At 38.2% G+C, this 23121-nt stretch overlaps 1 protein-coding gene across 2 annotated transcripts in view; it reads right to left on the reverse strand.

The window, feature by feature from the left end:
- Positions 1-1936: 1936 nt before the first annotated feature.
- LOC110452728 (GRAM domain-containing protein 1B-like) overlaps positions 1937-23121 on the reverse strand; it is a 92752-nt gene continuing 71567 nt past the window's right edge. For both annotated transcript variants that reach the window (XM_021501375.1, XM_021501376.1), the window contains exons 9-12: positions 21730-22087; positions 4120-4177; positions 3852-3893; positions 1937-2229 (exon numbers count right to left, since the gene is read on the reverse strand). In XM_021501375.1, the coding sequence (XP_021357050.1) occupies positions 2115-2229; positions 3852-3893; positions 4120-4177; positions 21730-22087 (573 nt within the window). In that variant the 3' untranslated portion in view covers positions 1937-2114. The remainder of the gene's footprint in view (positions 2230-3851; positions 3894-4119; positions 4178-21729; positions 22088-23121) is intronic.

Raw genomic sequence — 23121 nt, forward strand, 5'->3', positions numbered from 1 at the left:
TTCTTGACCTTCATAGGTCATCTGAACTTCATATATCACCTATACCCTCCTACATAACCTATACTTCCTATACCATCTTTACGATCCTACGTCACCTTTACTTTCTATACCTTCCTACGTCAACTTTACTTTCTATACCCTCCTACATAACCTATACTTCCGAAATCACCTATACCCTCCTACATCATCTATACTTCCTAAAACACATATATCCTCCAACATCAACTATACTGCCTACATTACCTTTACTTCATATACCACATATAACTTCCTGCATCACCTTTACTTCCTATACTTTCTATACCCTCCTACATAACCTATACTTCCTATACCATCTTTACGATCCCACGTCACCTTTACTTTCTATAGACTCCTACGTCACTGTAACTTCATTTTCCACCTATATCCTCCTACATCACCTTTACTTTATATACCACCATAACCCTTCTACGTCACCTTTACTTCCTATAACACCTATACCCTCCTACATTACATATACTTCCTATAACCTTCTTAACCCTCCTACATCACTTTAAATAACTATATCCTCCTACATAACCTTTCCTTCCTATACCACATATACCCTCCAACGTCACCTTTACTTTCTATAGCCTCCTATGTCACCGTAACTTCATTTTCCACCTATATCCTCCTACATCACCTTTACTTCCTAAACCACATACAAATGTATACCCTCCTACATCACCTTTACTTTCTATACCACCATAACCCTTCTACATCACCTTTACTTCCTATACAACCTATATCCTCCTATATTACATATACTTCCTATAACCTTCTAAACCCTCCTACATCACTTTAAATAACTATATCCTCCTACTTCACCTTTACTCCCTATACCACATATACCCTCCTACGTCACCTTTACTTTCTATAGCCTCCTACGTCACCGTAACTTTATTTTCCACCTATATCCTCCTATTTCACCTATACTTCCTAAACCACATATTCCCTCCTACATCTCCTTTACTTCCTATACCACATATATCCTCCTACATCAATGTTACGTCCTATACCACCTGTACCCTCCTAGATCATCTATACCCTCTTACACCAACTATGCCATCCTACTTCATCTTTACTTTCTTTACTTTCATACTTCATATACCACCTATCCCCTCCTACATAACCTATACTTCCTATACCATCTTTACGATCCTACGTCACCTTTACTTTCTATAGCCTCCTACGTCACCGTAACTTTATTTTCCACCTATATCCTCCTATATCACCTATACTTCCTAAACCACATATACCCTCCTACATCCCCTTTACTTTCTATACCCTCCTACATCACCTATACTTCCTATACCACATATACCCTCCTACGTCACCTTTACTTTCTATAGCCTCCTACGTCACCATAACTTCATTTTCCACCTATATCCTCCAACATAACCTATACTTCCTAAACCACATATACCCTCCTACATCACCTTTACTTTCTATACCACCATAACCCTTCTACATCACCTTTACTTCCTATACCACCTATACCCTCCTACATCACATACTTTCTATAACAATCTATACCCTCCTACATCACTTTAAATAACTATATCCTCCTACATCACCTTTACTTCCTATACCACATATACCCTCCTACGTCACCTATACTTCATTTTACACCTATACCCTCCTACATCACCTATACTTCCTAAACCACCTATACCCTCCTACGTCATCTACACTTCCTATACAACCTATATTTCTAGACCACTTATATCCTCCTACATCAGCTTTATTAACTTTATCCTCCTACACCACTTGAACTTCCTATACCATCTATACTTCCTTTACCTTCTATTCTTCCTATACCACCTATACCCTCCTACATCATATTTACTTCCTATACCACCTATACCATCCTAGGCCTTTTGGTTACTGAGAAGTAGTTGTTTAAAGTAAAAAGTTGACGCTGGACGCTGGACGCCGCACCATGCCATAAGGCATGCTTAAGCATGCCCTTCGGGCCAGGTGAGCTAAATATGTGATTTCCTGTATTTCTGTATAATCCAATGAATGTAAGAAATTCTCTCAATTTATGTGACACTTGACATTTAATTACAAACGACAAGCCATAGCAAGTATTGTTACCTCCACGATGTATGAGAGACTGGCGGCCAAATATCTTTGGCTTCTAGTTTGGCCTGGAGGAGGAGGATTTTGTATGTCAGACCCATCGCTGACAGCAACAAGAAAAGTACCCTGGAAATGATGCAAAGGTTATTATAACACAGGATGCGGAAAGAGTGGTCAGGCATCACACTACTTAGCTGTGGTGCTGCATGCAATGATGACCACACCTGGTAAACAAATTGTTGTAAAATTGACTATATTACTGGTCAAATATTGTCATCCTAGGCCTTCTTGTTATTCAGAAGAAGATTTTTAAAAGGTTCATCTAAGCATGTTACTGGCCAAATATCATCACCCTTGGCCTCTTGGTTGATCAGAAGATGTTTAAAGGTTTTACACCTATTTGACCTCTGTGACCTTGAATATGAGATAAGGTCATTCATTTGAACAAACTTGGTAACACATCATCCCAGCATGTAACTGGCCAAATATTATCATCATGGGCCTTTTTTGTTATTCGGAAGAAGTTGTTTAAATGTTTTACACATATTTGACCCCTGTGACCTTGAATATGAGTCAAAGTCATTCATTTGAACAAACTTGGTAGCCCTTCATCCCAGCATATTACTGGCCAAATATGATTACCCTAGGCCTCTTGGTTATTCAGAAGAAGTTGTTTAAAGGTTTAACATATATTTTATCCCTGTGACCTTGAATGTAAGTCAAGGTCATTCATTCAAATAAACTGATTTAAAGTAAAAAGTTGAAGCCAGCCGGACGCCGGTCGCCGCACCACGGCAGAAGCTCACTTGGTACTTTGGGCCAGGTGAGCTAAACAAGAGGCATATGGGCCTTAACGGTCACCTGAGTTATGTAAAAACTGATGTTATCAAAGTGGCCAAATAAAAAAGAAATCATTTTGTAGCAAAGGTAACTTGAAATACATGTACCGTAATGCAAAAGTGGTGTGAAAGATCTGGGTAGTATATGAACTATGTACAAATAGTGGTTCTGTCAGTCAGCTTAATTATGGTAAACCACCTTCAGACCCTTCCATCTATGAAGAATATTTGATTCTACTAAATCTGGATCTTGAAAAGCAGATTTTTGAAATTTTAGTCAATTTGACCCTTTTTGGCCCCGCCCCTCAGGCTCCTGGGGGCTGGGGACCATATAATTCACAATTAAACTATAGTAAAGTTTACCCCCTCCCCAGGGGTAAACGTGACACCCCAGGGTTATGAAATTCACAATTTGGATAAAGCACCTTAAGAACCTTCCATCTATGAAGTGTATTTGATTCTGCCATATCTTGGTCTTGAGAAGAAGATTTTTGAAATTCAATCAATTCTCCCCTTTTTGGCCACACTCATCAGCCCCTGGGGGTCAGTCAGGGCTGATATGTGCATACCATCAAACTGCTATCCAATACTGATAATGCTATTCAAGTTTGAATTAATTCCACTGGAAATTAAACAAATGCTGGCACGCCGTACAACGCCGACGGACAACGCCGGACAAAAGGCGATCGCAATAGGTAAAAGTAATTAAAGATTGTCAGGATGACAAAATCGTTATCTCTTGGTTAGGAGGGGTCTACGGGCTCATAGACCCCTTTGGTTTTTATAGACCCCTTGCTGTATGAGGCCAAAGACCCCTCCTAACCAAGAGATAACTAATAATATACAAGTATGTGAAGATGTCATTACTAAAGTTTCTGCAGTATAGTTATTGACAAATTGAAAACTTACATCACAGAACATATTGCCAGCAGCAGGTTAGTGCGAGGAACTCTGAAATTGGAGTATGGAGTGATTATCAACATATTCAAGCACAATAGTAATTCATTAACTATTTTAATGTTGTTGTCGTTTCAAAGAGGTAACCTTGCTTTTTCACACATCATGTTGCTGTTTGACAGAGATCACAAGAAAGTTATCCAAATCCCGATGGGGTTTGCTACTATTAACAATAGATAATTATTTCATATTTTTTGCACAAAGAAATTCATGCACTTACTTCTGAAATTTCACAGCCAGCTGAAAAAATGCTGCATACATTTTACGACAATCAAAACCTGCAATAAAGAAGAAATTTGTTTCAAAGTATTGCTGACCTGATAAGCTATTTATTTTAGTGGCAAACAAAATGATGTTTGAATATTGAGTGCTTAGAACTACTTTAAAGGTCATAACCTGCACTTCAAGTCTCCAAAATTTATGCGGAACTCCACATTTTTCCGTATTTTTTTCTATTGGAGAAATATGGAGAAATGCGGAAAACGATTTCCATATTTTTTATACTAAGAATATATGGAAACAAGCAAATTCATGCAATTCATTTCCCCCACTTTTAGGACATGTTTAAGATGAAATGTTATTGCTGAGAGTTACTTGAAACATGATATGCTGGTATGGAGAACTAAGAGCAGACAAAACAGAAAATGTTTCTTAGATTAGATAGGCTTCAGTCTGTTTCAAAATGGCTAGTGGGTCAGGATTAGCTATGGTATGAAATTTAACAGCCTAGAATAGTTCTAGGGTGTTTATGTATAAGCCAAGTTTCATTGGTCACTCATGCCACTATGGAAACTTTTCATTGAAAATTTCTAGTATACCACAATTTCATTGGATTATTCTATATATTGATTTTGACTGATTGATATCTTTAGCTTCGGGAATAAGACAAGGTGCAGTTATTAGTCCTTATCTATTTGATATAAACAAGAGGCCCAAGAGGGCCTGTATCGTTCACCTGAATATTTAGGCAGTCATAGCAAAATATTCTAATTTAATATCATACTGTACTAAAAATGTTTCACTCCCAAACTTTGTCGGCTCCATCTGTTGAAACTACCAGTCAAATATTATTATATGATTCTATACTTTTTGGTTCTTCTTTAGAAGTTGGTGGAAGTGTTTGACATATTTTTTCATGTGACCTTGTAAGTTGGTTAAGGTCATTTTCCTTCTCAAACTTTGTTGGCTCTATCCCAAGAAGCTACTACCCAAATCTTATGAATCCATTTCCCTTGGTTCTTCAGAACAAATCATTTGAAATGTTGTTGACCTCTGTGACCTTTAAAGTAGGTTCAGGTCATTTTTATTTTCAAATTTTGGTGAGCTGTATCCCAAGAAGCCACCAGCCTAATATTATGGTTCTATGCCTTTCAATTATTCAGAAGAAGTTTTTTGTTTTTAACAAATTTGACCCCTGTGACCCTGAAAGTAGGTCAAGGTCATTTTCATTTGCAACTTTGTTGGCCTCTATCCCAGGATTTGCCACCAGCCAATCATGAAGATGCTATACCTTTCAGTTTTCAGGATAAGTCGTTTAAGGGGTTGACACATTTGACCCCTGATACCTTGAGAGTAGGTCAAGGTCATTTTTCGTTCTCAAACTTTGTCAAACTCCTACCAATGAAGCTTTCAGCCAAATATCATGACTTTTGGCCTGTACGTTCTCCTGCAGAAGTTGTTTAACCCTTTGCCACATGCAAGCGCCTCTGGACGCCTTTACCCCTTGCCACATGTAAGCGCTTCCCGACGCCTCTACATTATCTCAATGTAAGCGCTTCTCAACGCCGCTACGTTATCTCAATGTAATTAGCGCCTCTCGACGCCATGCCGTTTCGGTAAACTTAGACATGGAAAATTCTGTGATTGAGAGCGACACCTATCTGGAAATCACCTATACTATTTTTAGAAGATATCAATGCATCGACCAATCAGATTTGTACACGTCATTCCTACGAATAGTTTTGAATAAATTAACTTCAAAACTGCGAGTCATGAGTGTAGAAAAGTGTCACAACAACGAGCTGTGATGGCGACTGTCACATCTATGTTACGGTCATTTTTGAGAAGGAGGAGGATGATTAATAGTTTAATGGCTTCAGCCCTGATGACATTGAGTCAGACATCGATCTTAACGATGTTTTTGAATGAACTGTCATCAGAAATAAGTCCGAAAATGATTATGTAAAAGATGAACAGCAACCGGGTGTGCCACCGCCATTACGGCATTAGGTAACGACGACAATGAATGGTCTCGAGATTTTTCACCGATCAATTTTAATGATTTTGTTAGAAAAACGGGGCTAATACTTCCAGAAAAATGTTGATGTTGATACTGCAGGTCCCGTTGATTATTTCTATCTTTTCTTCAATAAAAATCAGTTCACCACCATAGCCCGAGACACACAAACAATTTTACACTCGCTGGCGTTTGAAAAACGAAAATTGATTTGACCCAAAAAAGGTCGGATACAAATTCCGCCGCAATAAAAGCTTTTATATAGGCCTAAATATACACTGTATTTTAAAACTTCTTGTGATAATTTTGGAAATTTGGTTTGTTGTTTCATTTGGAAGTGATAATATCATTGTTGAGTCATTTCATTAAATCATAATTAAAGCAAAATGAAACATTTTAAAATGTGTCTATCCTGATATACATACAGCTGATTTCATGGTTATGTGTTGATGTTTTTATTAGGAAAATAGCAATGAATTAAAATTTAAGAAATTCTGAACATAATTTTAACTTACTGAAAATGCTTGAAACAACTATTTCAGCTTCAAAATTAAGGTTAGACAAGAGGCCCAATGGGCCTGCATCGCTCACCTGTTATTAATCTAACACTTGTAATCTTAAGATTTCATAAGAACCTATTAAAAGATTTAAACATATGACGCCTCTGACCTTGATTGTCGAACAAGGACATTAGGTTGAAAGTGGATCAAGGTCATTCATTTGAACTAACATGGTAATCCTTCATCCCAGCATGCTACAGGCCCAATTTCAGTACCCTGGCCCTTTTGCTTATTGAAAAGAAGTCGCTTGAAGATTTTACGACATTTGACCCCTGTGACCTTGAAAGTTGGTCAAGGTCATTCAGTTGAACAAACTTGATAGTCCTTCATCCCAGCATGCTACAGGCCCAATATCAGTACCCTGGGCCTTTTGGTTATTGAGAAGAAGTTGTTTGAAGATTTTAAGACATCTGACCCCAGTGACCTTGAAAGTGGGTCAATGTCATTCATTTTTACTAACTTGGTAATCCTTCATCCCAGCATGCTACAGGCGTCATTTCAGTACCCTGGCCCTTTTGCTTATTGAGAAGAAGTCGTTTGAAGATTTTATGACATTTGACCCCTTTGACCTTTGAAAGTTGGTCAAGGTCATTCATTTGAACTAACTTGGTAATCCTTCATCCCAGCATGCTACAGGCCCAATTTCAGTACCCTGGCCCTTTTGCTTATTGAAAAGAAGTCGCTTGAAGATTTTACGACATTTGACCCCTGTGACCTTGAAAGTTGGTCAAGGTCATTCAGTTGAACAAACTTGATAGTCCTTCATCCCAGCATGCTACAGGCCCAATATCAGTACCCTGGGCCTTTTGGTTATTGAGAAGAAGTCGTTTGAAGTTTTATGACATTTGACCCCTGTGACCTTGAAAGTTGGTCAAGGTCATTTATTTGAACAAACTTGGTAGCCCTTTATCCCAGCATGCTACAGGCCCAATATCAGTATCCTGGGCCATTTGGTTATTGAGAAGAAGTTGTTGAAATTTTTCAAGACATCTGACCCCAGTGACCTTGAAAGTGGGTCAATGTCATTCATTTAAACAAACTTGGTAGCCCTTCATCCCAGCATGCTACAGGCCCAATATCAGTACCCTGGGCCTTTTGGTTATTGAGAAGAAGTCGTTTGAAGATTTTATGACATTTGACCCCTTTGACCTTTGAAAGTTGGTCAAGGTCATTCATTTGAACTAACTTGGTAATCCTTCATCCCAGTATGCTACAGGCTGAATTTCAGTACCCTGGCCCTTTTGGTTATTGAGAAGAAGTCGTTTGAAGATTTTATGACATTTGACCCCTGTGACCTTGAAAGTTGGTCAAGGTCATTTATTTGAACAAACTTGGTAGCCCTTCATCCCAGCATGCTACAGGCCCAATATCAGTACCCTGGGCCATTTGGTTATTGAGAAGAAGTTGTTTGAAGATTTTAAAGACATCTGACACCAGTGACCTTGAATATAGATGAAGGTCATTTATTTGAACAAACTTTGTAGCCCTTTATCTCAGCATGCTACTGGCCAAATATCATTACCCTGGGCATTTTGGTTATTCAGAAGAAGTTGTTTAAAGGTTTTTTAATACAATTGACCCCTGTGACCTTGAATATAATTGAAGGTCATTCATTTGAACAAACTTGGTAGCCCTTCACCCAAGCATGCTACTGGCCAAATATCATCTCCCTGGGCATTTTGGTTATTGAGAAGAAGATGTTTAAAGTTTTTGACATATTTGACCCCTGTGACCTTGAAAATAGGTGAAGGTCATTTATTTGAACAAACTTTGTAGCCCTTCATCTAAGTTTGCTTCTGGCCAAATACTGACACCCTAGGCCTTTCGGTTATTAAGAAGAAGTCGTTTAAAGTAAAATATTGACGCCGGACGACGGACGGACGGACGACGGACGCCGCGCCATGGCATAAGCTCACTTGGCACTTCGTGCCAGGTGAGCTAAAAAACAAATCAAAACAAAACTTAATTTCTCAAAAACTGCCATTGAGATGGCATATACACACTTCAGTCAGTGCAACAATGTATCGTGGCACTATCAGTACAGAGTGTTCAAGTGTATTGGCTTGCATGTGGCAAAGGGTTAAAGGAAAAGTTGATGGATGGAAGACGGACGACGGACAGACACTGCACCATGACATAAGCTCATTTGCCCTTCAGGCAGGTGAGCTAAAAATCAACTACAGGAGAGAAGTTTAGGGTCTCTGAAAACACTATTTTCCATACAAAATTGATCTGTTACAAGAGTGATCTCCCTTTGATCATAAGAAGGGAAAGCAAGACTGAAAATGTTGGACACCTTAACAATAAGATGAATTACAATATTTCGCAGCCACTGACTATAAGACAACGAAGGTTACAATTAATTGTTAGGGTTTTTGAATACCTTTACAAATCATTAATCAACTAATTAATGAACTGTTATAAATTATGCGTAAATTTCCACAGATCATATTGACAAGCGAATGGAGCCTGAAACATTGTACAGTGGAACCAACTTACTATGGTATCGGTTATTATAATATTGCTTATTATGATATTTTTCCCGTGTACCAAATTTTTCCTTCTTTAACTAAGCAAAAAATTATCCTTTATTATGATATGGTCAAAGGTCGGACCCCGCTTATTATGAAAAAAACAATCTGCCGTAAATGGATTTTATATGGTAAATATTCAGGTAAGTTGTCCATGTGAAACACCTGGACAATTAAGTAATACAACTGTAGGTCTGGGTAACTGTACATCGCCCGAGATGATCACCTGTCCACTGAAGGTAGATTTTTCACACCTCGCTTAACCCTAGTCAGCGGAAAACAATAGATCGACCATTGCTTGCTGGTCGTACATTTTAGTCTTAACAAAACATGTGCTGCAGTTAATTGCTATCTAATTGCTGTATGACTGTGATTAGGCCAACCAACATTTTTCTGACACAAATGCCGAGAAGAAAACGAGCATGCCAGCTTTCACAATATTATTCACGGTAACCTTGACACGTCATGTGAGTAAATTATGCCGATTTCAATGAAAATATTACTTAAGAAGGAAGAAGTGTGTTTTTAATCATTTGAGCTATAGTTTCTCTATTGCATAAGAAGCTGATTTCCCCATGTCTCCGTTAAAAAAGTGTAAAAATAGGGACATACCGTCCTGACATCATGGTGCTGGAAATCGACCCAAAGTAAATGTCATTGTCGTAAACAATTGACAACGCTGCTTTATTTACAATTTACACCATTTTCGTTAAACACAATATTTGATTATTGTTAAAAAGAGAATATTTTCTGTTTTTAATTCTTACTGTTTCTTTGCAAGTTGGTTTCACCGCACGACTTGTGAGGCATGTGATTGTCGTAATTGGCATAGCACGGTAAATACTTTTACGCTTATGGGACAAAATGTAACACAACTTTGCATTGCAAAATAGGTAAATCATGACTATTATATCACTTCTTTCATCCTATTGACTGACACATTTCGATATCGTCAGCTAGGATGTAGTGTAGTATAAAGATAGTTCTTAGGAATATGTTGAAATTGAAAGTAGAATTTACATACTGATCTTTACGACGGTAAAACGAAATCTTATCGAATTTTTCCAACATGCTGATATAAATAACAATAAACAAATTATTTCAATTATTACTATATCATGCAGTATGTATTTATATTTTTTCATGTTTCCACATATGCATCAATCTATGTCTAATTAATATAGGCCATCTCACTTCCGGTTCAGACAACATGCATAAAAACGATCGAAAACAGCTTGATCGGTTATTATGATATATGGATTATAATGATATTTTTATCTGGCAAATAGAATATCATCATTATAAGCGGGTTCCACTGTATGTGCAAACCAAATTTGTTGAATTAGGACCATAATCAAGCATGGTCTTTGATGAGCGAACTTTATCTAAAACATGTTAATATGTATGTGAACACTAAATTTTGTTGCACAGAAACTGAAATGTGACAGACGAACAGATGGACCCACAGCATCCCGCCTGGTCACATTCTACAGACATCGGTTGAACGAGTTGTTGCCATGACCCATAAAGCTGAATTTTAAGCAGGGAATAACAACTACTATTTTTAAGGACTTTGGTATGTCCTGGCCTGGGGACAGAATCCATTGCCTTCCTCATATGGGCGAACGTTCAACAAGTATTGCCAAGCAAGGCGTTAGAAAATAAAACGTAGTTAGCAGTAGAGAGAAATATTAAGATCCCAACTATTGAAATTGGTGCAGCAGATTTATTTTGGTCGCTTTTGTGTCCTAAAATTGGAGGGCGCAAATCCCAAATTCTACAGGGGATTCCCACATTAGTTGCCTCTTATGATACATACATTGGGTAACAGCAGGTATATTCTTTTCTCAATCCTCGACCTGGAGGGGTGTGACCCCTGTGACCTTGAAAGTAAGATGACGTAATTGTAATTCTTAAAATGTGTCGGACTCAACCTCAAGAAGCTACCAGCGAAATAGTAAGAATCTATACATTTTACTTCTTCAGAAGAAGTCATTTGAAGTATTTGACATAGTTGACCCTTTTGACCTTTAAAGTAGGTCAAGGTCATTTTTATTCTCAAAGTTTATCAGGCTCTTACCAACGAAGTTTTCGGCCAAATATCATGCATCTAGGCATCTCCATTCTTCAGAAGAAGGAGTTTAAAGGAAAAATTAACGGACGATGGACGACGACAGACGCCGTGCCATGGCATAAGCTCAGACTCACTAGGCCTTTGGGCAGGTAAGCTAAAAAATACAATACGGCTCCTATCAGCCATCTTGGTTTTCAGATCAGTCCCAAAATAGACTAAGCATAACAAGGGACTATAAAGAACCTTCATGTGATATTTGAGAAAGATCCCTCTGGTCCTTTCTGAGAAATAGTGCTAACAAGCTTTAACTTTAAAAATTCAAGATGTCGTCTGTCGGCCATCTTGGTTTTCTGATTAGTCCCAAAATTGAATATACATACATAGGGACCATGGTGAACCTTCATGTGAAATATGAGAAAGATCCATTTTGTATTTTCTGAGAAATAGTGCTTACAAACTTTAAAACAAGACAAGGGGCCCATAGGGCCTGTATCGCTCACCTGGATATCTAAGCAATCATGGCAGAATATTCTCCAAATGAGATCCATGGGAATATGCCAGACCCCAAGGCCAATCCTTGTAGCATATATATCTGTATTCGATTTTTCATGCCCAGCAATTTTATGTATGGTTATGGGGTGGGGATCTCAACTGTTTCCAATTTGTGACTCAGAAACTAAGTCCCTATGGTTGTGGCCAGACCTCAGGATCAATTATAATATCATGACTGCATTTGTCTCTTTTTGCCCAGCATTTGTATATATAGTTTTGGGGTGGGGATCTCACCCGTTTCAAAGTTATGACCCAGGGGTTAAGTCTGCAAGGGTGGGGCAAACCCGGGGTCAATTCTAATATCATGACTGCATTTGTCTCTTTATGCCCAACAATTGTATATATAGTTTTAGGTTGAGGATCTTAACCATTTCGAAGTTATGACCCAGGGGTTAAGTCTCCAAGGGTGGGGCAGTCCCCAAGGCCATCCTGGAAGCATATGTACATTCATCTGTTTATACTCAGCAATTGTCTATATGGTTATAGGTCGGGGATCTCAACTGTTTCCAAGCTGTGACTAAGAAACTAGGTCCCTAGGGGTTCGGTCAGACCCCAGGGTCTATTTAATATCGTGACTGCATTCGTCTCTTTATGCCCAGCATTTGTATCTATAGTTTTGGGGTGGGGATCTCAACCGTTTTTAAGTTATGGCCAAAGGACTATGTTTCCAAGGGTGGGGCCAGACCCCAGGGCCATCCCGGAAGCAAATGTGCATTCTTCTCTTTATACTCAGCAATTGTATATGTGGTTATAAGGTGGGGATCTCAACTATTTCCAGGCAATAAACTTTTATTGGTCCCACCCCTTAGCCTGGGGGGTCAGCCCCACCATTTGTTCAATTTTGAATCCCTGACTCCTATGAATGCTTCCGACCAAATATGATCGATATCCAGTGCATAGTTCTACAGAAGAAGTTGTTTATAGCAATATAACCAAATTGCCCCTTTTTGGTCCCGCCCCTCAGCCCCCTGGAATGTCAGCCCCACCATTTGTACTATTTTGAATCCCTGCATCCCATGAATGTTTTTGATTAAATATGATTGATATCAAGCCCATAGTTCTACAGAAGAAGTCGTTTGTAGCAATCTAGCCAAATAACCCTTTTTGGCCCCACCCCTCAGCCCCCTGGGAGGTCAGCCCCGCCATTTGTACAAATTTTGAATCCCTGCATCCCATGAATGCTTTTGATTAAATATGATCGATATCCAGTGCAGAAGAAGTCGTTTGTAGAAATATAGCCAAATTACCCCTTTTTGGCCCCGCCCCTCAGCCCCCTGGGGGGTCAGCCCCACCATTTGTACAATTTTGAATCCCCACCACCTAGGGATGCTTCCAGTCAAATTTAATTAAATTTCAATCAGTGGTTAAGAAGAAGAAGTTGTTTAAGGAAATTGTTGACGGACGGACGACGGACGCCACAGTATGGCATAAGCTCACCTTGGTCCTTTGGACCAGGTGAGCTAAAAATGTCTGTAAGACATAAATGCCCCCCGCTGACATGTGAAATTAGTTTCAGTGTTCTACAAAAAGTTACAACCACTTTGATCTTGATGTCCTGACACACAAGGTACTACACTTAAAGTTGATAAGTTCATTTTAATATTCATATGCTTTTTTCTGTATGTTATTACCATCCTGAAACACAAGGATTTCAGAGGTACAAGTATACCCATACTTGACCTTTATATAAAGTTTGACCAAAATCTGTGAAAGAATGAATCTGTGAAAGAATGAAGTTGCTAAGTGTTTAAATTGAATCAGTTGATGATTCCTATATATAGCAACAGTGACCTTGGCCTTGGATCACTGAAACACAACGATGTCCGAAGTATACTCATACTTGACCTTTGTATACATTTTGACCAAAATTCGTCAAAGAATGAAGTTGCTGAGTGTTTACATTGAATCGGGACGGGACGTACATGGGCAACACTACATGCCCCCCCATTTTATGGCGAGGGCATAACAAGAGGGCCAATGGGCCGGCATAGTTCACCTGGTATTAATCTCACACTTGGACCTGGATATGTTTAAAGTACTTGATATGAGGAAAAGATACAGTACTTCATGGTAGGTACTGTTTTCCATATGAAATTTCAGAAAGATCCATCCAGTATTTCTGGAGATATAGCGAAATCATATTAACTACAATTGTCAAAATCCAAAATGGTGGCCTGGTAGCCATCTTGTAACAAGAGGCCCAAGAGGGCCTGTATCGCTCACCTGAATATTTAAGCAGTCATAGCAAAATATTCTCATTAAATATTATATTGCACTAAAAATATTTCCCTCGCAAACTTTGTTGGCTCCACCAGCAAAATATTATTATAAGATTCTATGCTTTTTGATTCTTCTTCATAAGTTGCTGACATATTTTTCACTGTGATCTTGTAAGTAGGTCAATGTCATTTTCCTTCTCAAATTGGTTAGCTCTATTCCAAAAAGCTACCAGCCAAATCTTATGAATCCATTCCTTTTAGTTCTCAAGAACAAATCCATTAAAATGTTGTTGACCTCTGTGACCTCTAAAGTAGGTTGAGGTCATTTTCATTTGCAAACTTTGGTGAGCTCTATCCCGGGAAGTCACCAGCCAAATATTATAATTTTATGCCTTTTAATTCTTCAGAAGAAGCTGTTTGAACTGTTTGACATATTTGAACGCTGTGACCTTGAAAGTAGGTCAAGGTCATTTTCATTCGCAAACTTTGTTTGGCTCTTTCCCAGGAAGCCACCTGCCAAATATTAAGATTTTATAACTACCAGTTCTTCAGAAGAAGTCGTTTAAAGTGTTTGACATATCTGCCTCATGTGACCTTAAAAGAAGGTCAAGGTCATTTTCATTCTCAAACTTTGTTCGGCTCTTTCCTAGGAAGCTACAAGCCAAATATAGAGATTATATACCTTTCAGTTCTTCAGAAGAAGTCGTTTGAAGTGTCTGACACATTTGACTCCTGTGACCTTGAAAGAAGGTCAAGGTCATTTTCATTCTCAAACTTTGTCGGGCTCTATCCAAGGAAGCCATCAATCAAAAATAAAGATTCTATACCTTTCAGTTCTTCAGAAGAAGTCGTTTGAAGTGTTTGACACATTTGACCCCTGTGACCTTGAAAGTAGGTCAAGGTCATTTTCATTCTCAAACTTTGTTGGGTTCTATCCCAGGAAGCCATCAGCCAAATATGAAGATTCTATACCTTTTAGTTCTTTAGAAGAAGTCGTTTGAAGTTTTTGGCATATTTGACCCCTGTGACCTTGATAACAGGTCAAGGTCATTTTCGATCTCAAACTTTGTAGGGCTCCTCCCAACGAAGCTTTCAGCCAAATATCATGACTCTAGGCCTGTCCGTTCTTCAGAAGAAGTTGTTTAAAGGAAAAGTTGACAGACGAGGACGGACGGATGACGGACTTCGTGCCAGGTGAGCTAATAATAAATACACCCTAATAGTAACAAGCACTACTAGACAAATTGATGGAGACAAAATTGGGAAAAAATCCCGTAATCCCTTTGGTAAATGTATGGGATTGCACTACGTTTAACAATGTGCGGTGTGTGGACAGTGTATGCACTATGTGCGAACAATAAAAACACTTCTGGCTTGCACATATTTGTGCGCATGATGGACAAACATTGTCCAATAACAATCGTGGTTGGTGTAAATTGAGGAATGGCTTTACAATATATACAGTTTCATGTTTAAACATATAAACTTGGTTTTTAAGTATGTTTCTATATTCTAGCTACATCTATAAACTTATCTTTCTGTCTTTACTTTCTTAAATTTAGAAATGGTGTTTTCAGTGTTTTTTAAATGACCTTAATCAACACATGTAAAATTACAACACAGTCCCATATACAGGTTAACATAGCTACTTTGTACAGGTACCTAGACTGTAGTTTTCCTCGCCTCGTCAAGATGAAGGGGAACTATAGGCCAAATCAAAGGCAAATAACAAATATTTAACATCCAGTTGTGTTTTCATGACGGTCATATGGTATCACATATACTGGCTCTATGTGTCAGGCACAGGCCAGGTAAAGCTCTGGTCACTCATCAAATTGTTAAAAACCTGTTCAGGTACCTTGGAGCCAAACCCATTCTTGACAGTAAACAATCACTGTAACACTGTGTAACATGCATTGTAAAATTGTACATAATCTTAATTATTGTGATGAGAAATTACATTAATATATACAGTGTACATAATTTCATATAAGCCTTCCCTATGTTTTTCATTCCGTAATATTGATCAACAAATTGTTCCAAATCACACAGTTGTGCGGAAGGGAGCGAACAATGGGGCAAACGATTGTTAAATCACACTATTGTGAACACCATGAGTGGACGATGTGCGGTCGGTGTGTGAACAATATGCGCACAATCATGTGTGCACGCTATTTTTGGTCAAACAACTGTAGAAGTAGCATTTCAAATCTTTTACCCTATTTCCCCTTTTGGGCCCTCTATCCTGGTGGCAACACCCACAATTTATACAAAATTAAGACCCCTTATCCTAAGGATCCTCCAGACCAAATTGGGATGAAATCCTTTAATCCCTATGGTAGAAGAAGAAGGATTTAAAAGTTTTACCTCTATTTCCCCTATTGGGCCCTGCTTCTCTGCCCCCAGGGGGGCCACACCCATTGTTTGAACAAAATTGAGTCACCTTGGACTAAGGATGCTTCGGACTAAATTGGGATAAAAATCCTTTAATCCCTATGGTAGAAGAAGGATTTAAAAGTTTTACCTTTATTTCCCCTATTGGCCCCCGCTTCTCTGCCCCCAAAGGGGCAACACCCAACGTTTATAAACAAGAGGCCCAATGGGCCTGCATCGCTCACCTGGTATAAAACTCACACTTGTAACCTTAAAAGTGATCTAAAATAAAGCTACAGGAATTCATTCAAAAGACCTTGTTAATTTTTGTTTGAACATTTCACCCCTGTGATTAAAAGTGGAACAAAGTTATTATGTTGAACAAATTTTATAGCCTTTCATCTCAGGATGCAACTTGCAAAGTATCAACATCCTGGGACCTATGGTTATTCAGAAGAGGTTGTTTAAAGATTTTAAACAAATTTGACCACTGTGACCTTGAATATAAGTCAAAGTCATTCACTTTAACAAACATAGTAGTCCATGATCCCAGCATATGCTACTGACTGAATATCAACATCCTGAGCCTTTTGGTTATTCAGAACAAGTTGCTGAAATATTTTGAACATATTTGCTCCTTGTGACCTTGAATATGATTCCAGGTCATACATTTAAACAAACTTGGCAGCCCTTGATCCTAGTATGCTAATGACTAAATATCATCACCCAGGGCATTTTGGTTATTCAGAAGAAGTTGTTTAAAGTTTTAAACATATTTGACCCCTGTGACCTTGAATATAGGTGAAGGTCTTGCATTTGAACAAACTTTGTAGCCCTTCATCTCAGCATGCTACTGGCCAAACATCATCATCACCCTGTGCATTTTGTTTATTCAGAAGAAGTTGTTGAATGTTTTTCACATATTTGAACCCTGTGACCTTTACTATATGTAAAGGTCATTCATTTGAACAATCTTGACAGCCCTTTACCCCAGCATGCTACTGGCCAAATATCATCACCCAGGGCATTTTGGTTATTCAGAAGAAGTTGTTTAAAGTTTTAAACATATTTGACCCGTGTGATCTTGAATATAGGTGAAGGTCATTCATTTGAACAAACTTTGTAGCCCTTTATCTCAGCATGCTACTGGCCAATTATCATTACCCTGGGCATTTTGGTTATTGAGAAGATGTTGTTTAAAGTTTTTAACATTTTTGACCCCTGTGACCTTGAATATGGGTGAAGGTCATGCATTTGAACACACTTTGTTGCCCTTTATCTCAGCTAGCTACTGGCCAAATATCATCACCCTGGGCATTTTGGTTATTCAGAAGAAGTTGTTTAAAGTTTTTTTAAGACAATTGACCTCAGTGACCTTGAATATAATTGAAGGTCATTCATTTGAACAAACTTTGTAGCCCTTTATCTCAGCATGCAACTGGCAAAATATCATCACCCTGGGCATTTTGGTTATTCAGAAGAAGTTGTTTCAAGTTTTAAACATATTTGACCCGTGTGACCTTGAATATAGGTGAAGGTCTTGCATTTGAACAAACTTTGTAGCCCTTCATCTCAGCATGCTACTGGCCAAACATCATCATCACCCTGTGCATTTTGGTTATTCAGAAGAAGTTGTTGAATGTTTTTCACATATTTGAACCCTGTGACCTTTACTATATGTAAAGGTCATTCATTTGAACAATCTTGATAGCCCTTTACCCCAGCATGCTACTGGCCAAATATCATCACCATGGGCATTTTGGTTATTCAGAAGAAGTTGTTTAAAGTTTTAAACATATTTGACCCATGACCTTGAATATGGGTGAAGGTCATTCATTTGAACAAAATTTGTAGCCCTTTATCTCAGCATGCTACTGGCCAAATATCATCACACTGTGCATTTTAGTTATTCAGAAGAAGTTGTTGAATGTTTTTCACATTTTTGAACCCTGTGACCTTGACTATATGTGATGGTCATTCATTTGAACAAACTTTGTAGCCCTTTATCTCAGCATGCTACTGGCCAAATATCATCGCCCTGTGCATTTTGGTTATTCAGAAGTTGTTGGATGTTTTTCACATATTTGAACCCTGTGACCTTTACTATATGTAAAGGTCATTCATTTGAACAATCTTGATAGCCCTTTACCCCAGCATGCTACTGGCCAAATATCATTACCCTGGGCATTTTGGTTATTGAGAAGATGTTGTTTAAAGTTTTTAACATTTTTGACCCCTGTGACCTTGACTATATGTGATGGTCATTCATTGGAACAAACTTTGTAGCCCTTTATCTCACTTATCCTAAGGATCCTCCAGACCAAATTGGGATGAAATCCTTTAATCCCTATGGTAGAAGAAGGATTTAAAAGTTTTACCTCTATTTCATGCTACTGGCCAAATATCATCCCCCTGTGCATTTTGGTTATTCAGAAGAAGTTGTTTCAAGTTTTAAACATATTTGACCCGTGTGATCTTGAATATAGGTGAAGGTCTTTCATTTGAACAAACTTTGTAGCCCTTTAACTCAGCATGCTACTGGCCAAATATCATCACCCTGTGCATATTGGTTATTCAGAAGAAGTTGTTTCAAGTTTTAAACATATTTGACCCGTGTGATCTTGAATATAGGTGAAGGTCTTTCATTTGAACAAACTTTGTAGCCCTTCATTTCAGCTAGCTACTGGCCAAATATCATCACCCTGTGCATATTGGTTATTCAGAAGAAGTTGTTTAAAGTTTTAAACATATTTGACCCATGACCTTGAATATGGGTGAAGGGCATTCATTTGAACAAAATTTGTAGCCCTTTATCTCAGCATGTTACTGGCCAAATATCATCACCCTGTGCATTTTGGTTATTCAGAAGATGTTGTTTAAAGTTTTAAACATATTTGACCCATGACCTTGAATATGGGTGAAGGGCATTCATTTGAACAAAATTTGTAGCCCTTTATCTCAGCATGTTACTGGCCAAATATCATCACCCTGGGCATTTTGGTTATTCGGAAGAAGTTGTTTAAAGGTTTTTTAAGACAATTGACCTCTGTGACCTTGAATATGATTAAAGGTCATTCATTTGAACAAACTTTGTAGCCCTTCATTTCAGCTAGCTACTGGCCAAATATCATCTCCCTTTAGTTATTCAGAAGAAGTTGTTGAATGTTTTTCACATATTTGACCCCGGTGACCTTGAATATGTAAAGGTCATTCATTTGAACAATCTTGATAGCCCTTTACCCCAGCATGCTACTGGCCAAATATCATCCCCCTGTGCATTTTGGTTATTCAGAAGATGTTGTTTAAAGTTTTAAACATATTTGACCCGTGTGATCTTGAATATAGGTGAAGGTCTTTCATTTGAACAAACTTTGTAGCCCTTCATTTCAGCTAGCTACTGGCCAAATATCATCTCCCTGGGCCTTTTGGTAATTAAGAAGAAGTCGTTTAAAGTAAAATATTGACGCCGGACGGACGCCGCGTCACGGCATAAGCTCACTTGGCACTTTGTGCCAGGTGAGCTAAAAATTGAGTCACTTTGGCCTAAGGATGCTTCAGAACAAATTGGGATGAAATTCCTTTATCCGTATGGTAGAAAAAGAAGGATTTAAAAGTTTTACCTCTATTTCCCCTATAGGGCCCTGCTTCTCTGCCCCCAGGGGGGCCACACCCATTGTTTGAACAAAATTGAGTCACCTTGGGCTGAGGATGCTTCAGACTAAATTGGGATAAAAATCCCTTAATCCCTATAGTAGAAGAGGGATTTTAAAGGCTAACCTCTATTTCCCCTATTGGGCCCCACTTCTGCCCCCAGGGGCGCCACACCAACTGTTTATACAAAATTTAGTGTCCTTGGCCCAAGTATGCTCCGGAGCAAATTAAGTTAAAATCCAAAAGGCTGTTCAGGACTAGTATCATTTTAAAGGAAAAGTTGACGGATGGAGGGAGGGACGGACGGACGCTGCGCCATGGCATCATGATCAGCTCACTTGCCCTTCGAGCAGATGAGCTAATAAAGCTATAGGCAATTATCAGTATTTATGACTATAAGATTTAAACACATTGGACACCTGTGACTTTGAAAGTCGATCAAGGTCATTACGTTGGAAAGCTTTATAGCCCTTTATCTCAGCATGCAGCCTACACATTTGATCAAATAAAACCTTGTTTAAGGGTCATGCTCATTTAATTGAAAACACTTGTTAGTCCTTCATCTAAGCATGTTCCTGACCAAATATCAACATTTTTGGCCATTTGGTTATTCAAAATCATATTTGACCCCTATGACCTTGAATACATGTCATAGGTGGCAGAGTACAGTAGAAATGGCTTGACCTTAAAAATAAAGGGCATGTCTCGGATAAACATGGATAGCGGATTCATCCTGCACAACACACCTACATATATATATATATTTATAAACTACATTTTTAATAGGTGTTTTTTAGAAGAACATTTTTTTTTTCAATAAGTGATTTCCCCAGATTTGGGACTTCTGAAAACCATGGTTACCACATCAAAAAACACCAAAATATGCAAAAAATCATGATTTTTAACCCAGAATTTGACCCCCGCAAGTAGAATTGTTTTTCTTAAAACCTGTCTGAAATTAAATATCGCCTACTCGGTAACAGAAATACTCACGTTTTAGCATAGGTCATTCCGGTGGATTTTTCACAATATTTACACATGTGCTGAGTACAAAAATAGACTACATGAAAAGCTAGCTTTTGTTGTGTAGACACAGATTCGTAAATGCCCAAAATTGTAGTCTCAAACCAAATTCGATTTTTTTTTTTGTTAAATTATGAAGCCCACATAGTCCACTTCATCATGTATATGCCAATTTTAGTGCTGATTTTTTTTTTTAATTTTGATACATGTTATACTACAGAGGTTATTCATTGTATAAAAATATCACCCATGGCCACCGTACGCTACTGTACTCTGCTACCATAGTCATTTAGTTGAACACATTTGGTAGCCCTTCATCTAAGCATGCCACAGGCCATATATCAACATTCTGGGCATTATAGTAATGTAGAAGATGTCGTTTAAATGTTTAAAACATATTTGACCCCTGTGACCTTGAATATATAACTAGGTCATTCTTTTGAACAAAGTAAGTAGCTCTTCATTTGAGCATGTTACAGGCCCATTCATCCAAGCATGTAAAATGTTACCGACCAACCATCTGATGATGGAAGACTAAATATCTTTATACTGAAAAATCCCTTTTTTTCAGGCTACATATCAAGCGCATTTAACCCCTCTTCAATACTTACACTGAATAAAATATGGAATGCTGAATTTCCAACCTTCAACCACATCTTCCCTCATCTCTCTGACCTCAGAATGAACAAATGCAGAGCACTGCACTGTATGATCAGTTTCTGTGGGGATGTCTTTATTACCGTTGCCATCACTGTTGTCAATTACACCACATTCAGGACACACACTCGAGTCAGACTCACAAGAGTTTAGCTTGTGGTGACCAGATTTAGAATAGCTGTCTGCAACAGTGATAACATTGTTATTATGAATGTCTGTATTAGGGGTCGTAAATGATTTACTTGTCTTCAGCTCATACTTCCTGTCAGGATCATCTGGTACGGTTTGGTCAAGGGATAACGTGAAAGATATCTGTAAAAGAAAAATTCAATAAGATTTAAATTTAAAACAACACATTAAAGGGTCTATTTAGTCAAATGACACCATAAAAATCGAGTAGATATTGTAACTGTATGTCTCCTAACAATAGTTTACATAGTTCGTATAATGACAACACCTGAAGCCAACATCCAGTGTAGTCAGTTTTATCGTTTGGAAAATCAAGTAATAAGACTAGCTACAACCGAAATAGCGCAATATCCAGGCCTTTCAGGGGGAAGTAAACATGTAATAATGGTACCACATCGTCAACCGACAGCACAGTGTCGTTGGGTCTGATTTTACACTTAACAAATTCTTATCCGTTTTGATTTACACAATACATCGCAAGCAAGAATTATAAGTATCATAATAAAGAAGGGCCCAGAGGGCCTGTATATTTAAGCAGTTATAGCAAAATGTTAAACATTAAATATTATACTGATTACAAATATTTCCAAATATTGGCTCTGTGTTGCACCCTTAAATTATTGGGTCCAATACCTCTCTCCCCATTTGGGTCATGGTTTATACAACATTGAAGCATATTGGGTCAAGAACACTCTAAAATTTGCTTTAGATAAAGTTATGGGATAAAAATCCTTAATTATGACTCTCGGTTATTCAAACAAAAGGCCCAATGGGCCTGCATTGCTAGCCTGGTACAGATGTATTAAATCTCACACTTGTAATCTTAAACGTGGACTAAAATATAGCTACAGTCATAATATCAGTATTTGATTCATAAGAACTTATTAAAAGATTTAACCATATGACGCCTGTGACCTTGAATGTCGAACAAGGACATTAGGTTGAAGGTGGGTCAAGGTCATTCATTTGAACAAACTTGGTAGCCCTTCATCCTAGCATGCTACAGGCCCAATATCAGTACCGTGGGCCTTTAGGTTATTGAAAAGTTGTTTGAAGATTTTAAGTCATTTGAGATCAGTCACTTTGAAAATGGGTCAAGGTCATTCATTTGCACAAATCTGGTAGCCCTTCATCCCAGCATGCTACAGGCTCAATAT

The sequence above is a fragment of the Mizuhopecten yessoensis genome, unplaced genomic scaffold (assembly GCF_002113885.1).
Source record: "Mizuhopecten yessoensis strain PY_sf001 unplaced genomic scaffold, ASM211388v2 scaffold6859, whole genome shotgun sequence".
Taxonomy (NCBI): domain Eukaryota; kingdom Metazoa; phylum Mollusca; class Bivalvia; order Pectinida; family Pectinidae; genus Mizuhopecten; species Mizuhopecten yessoensis.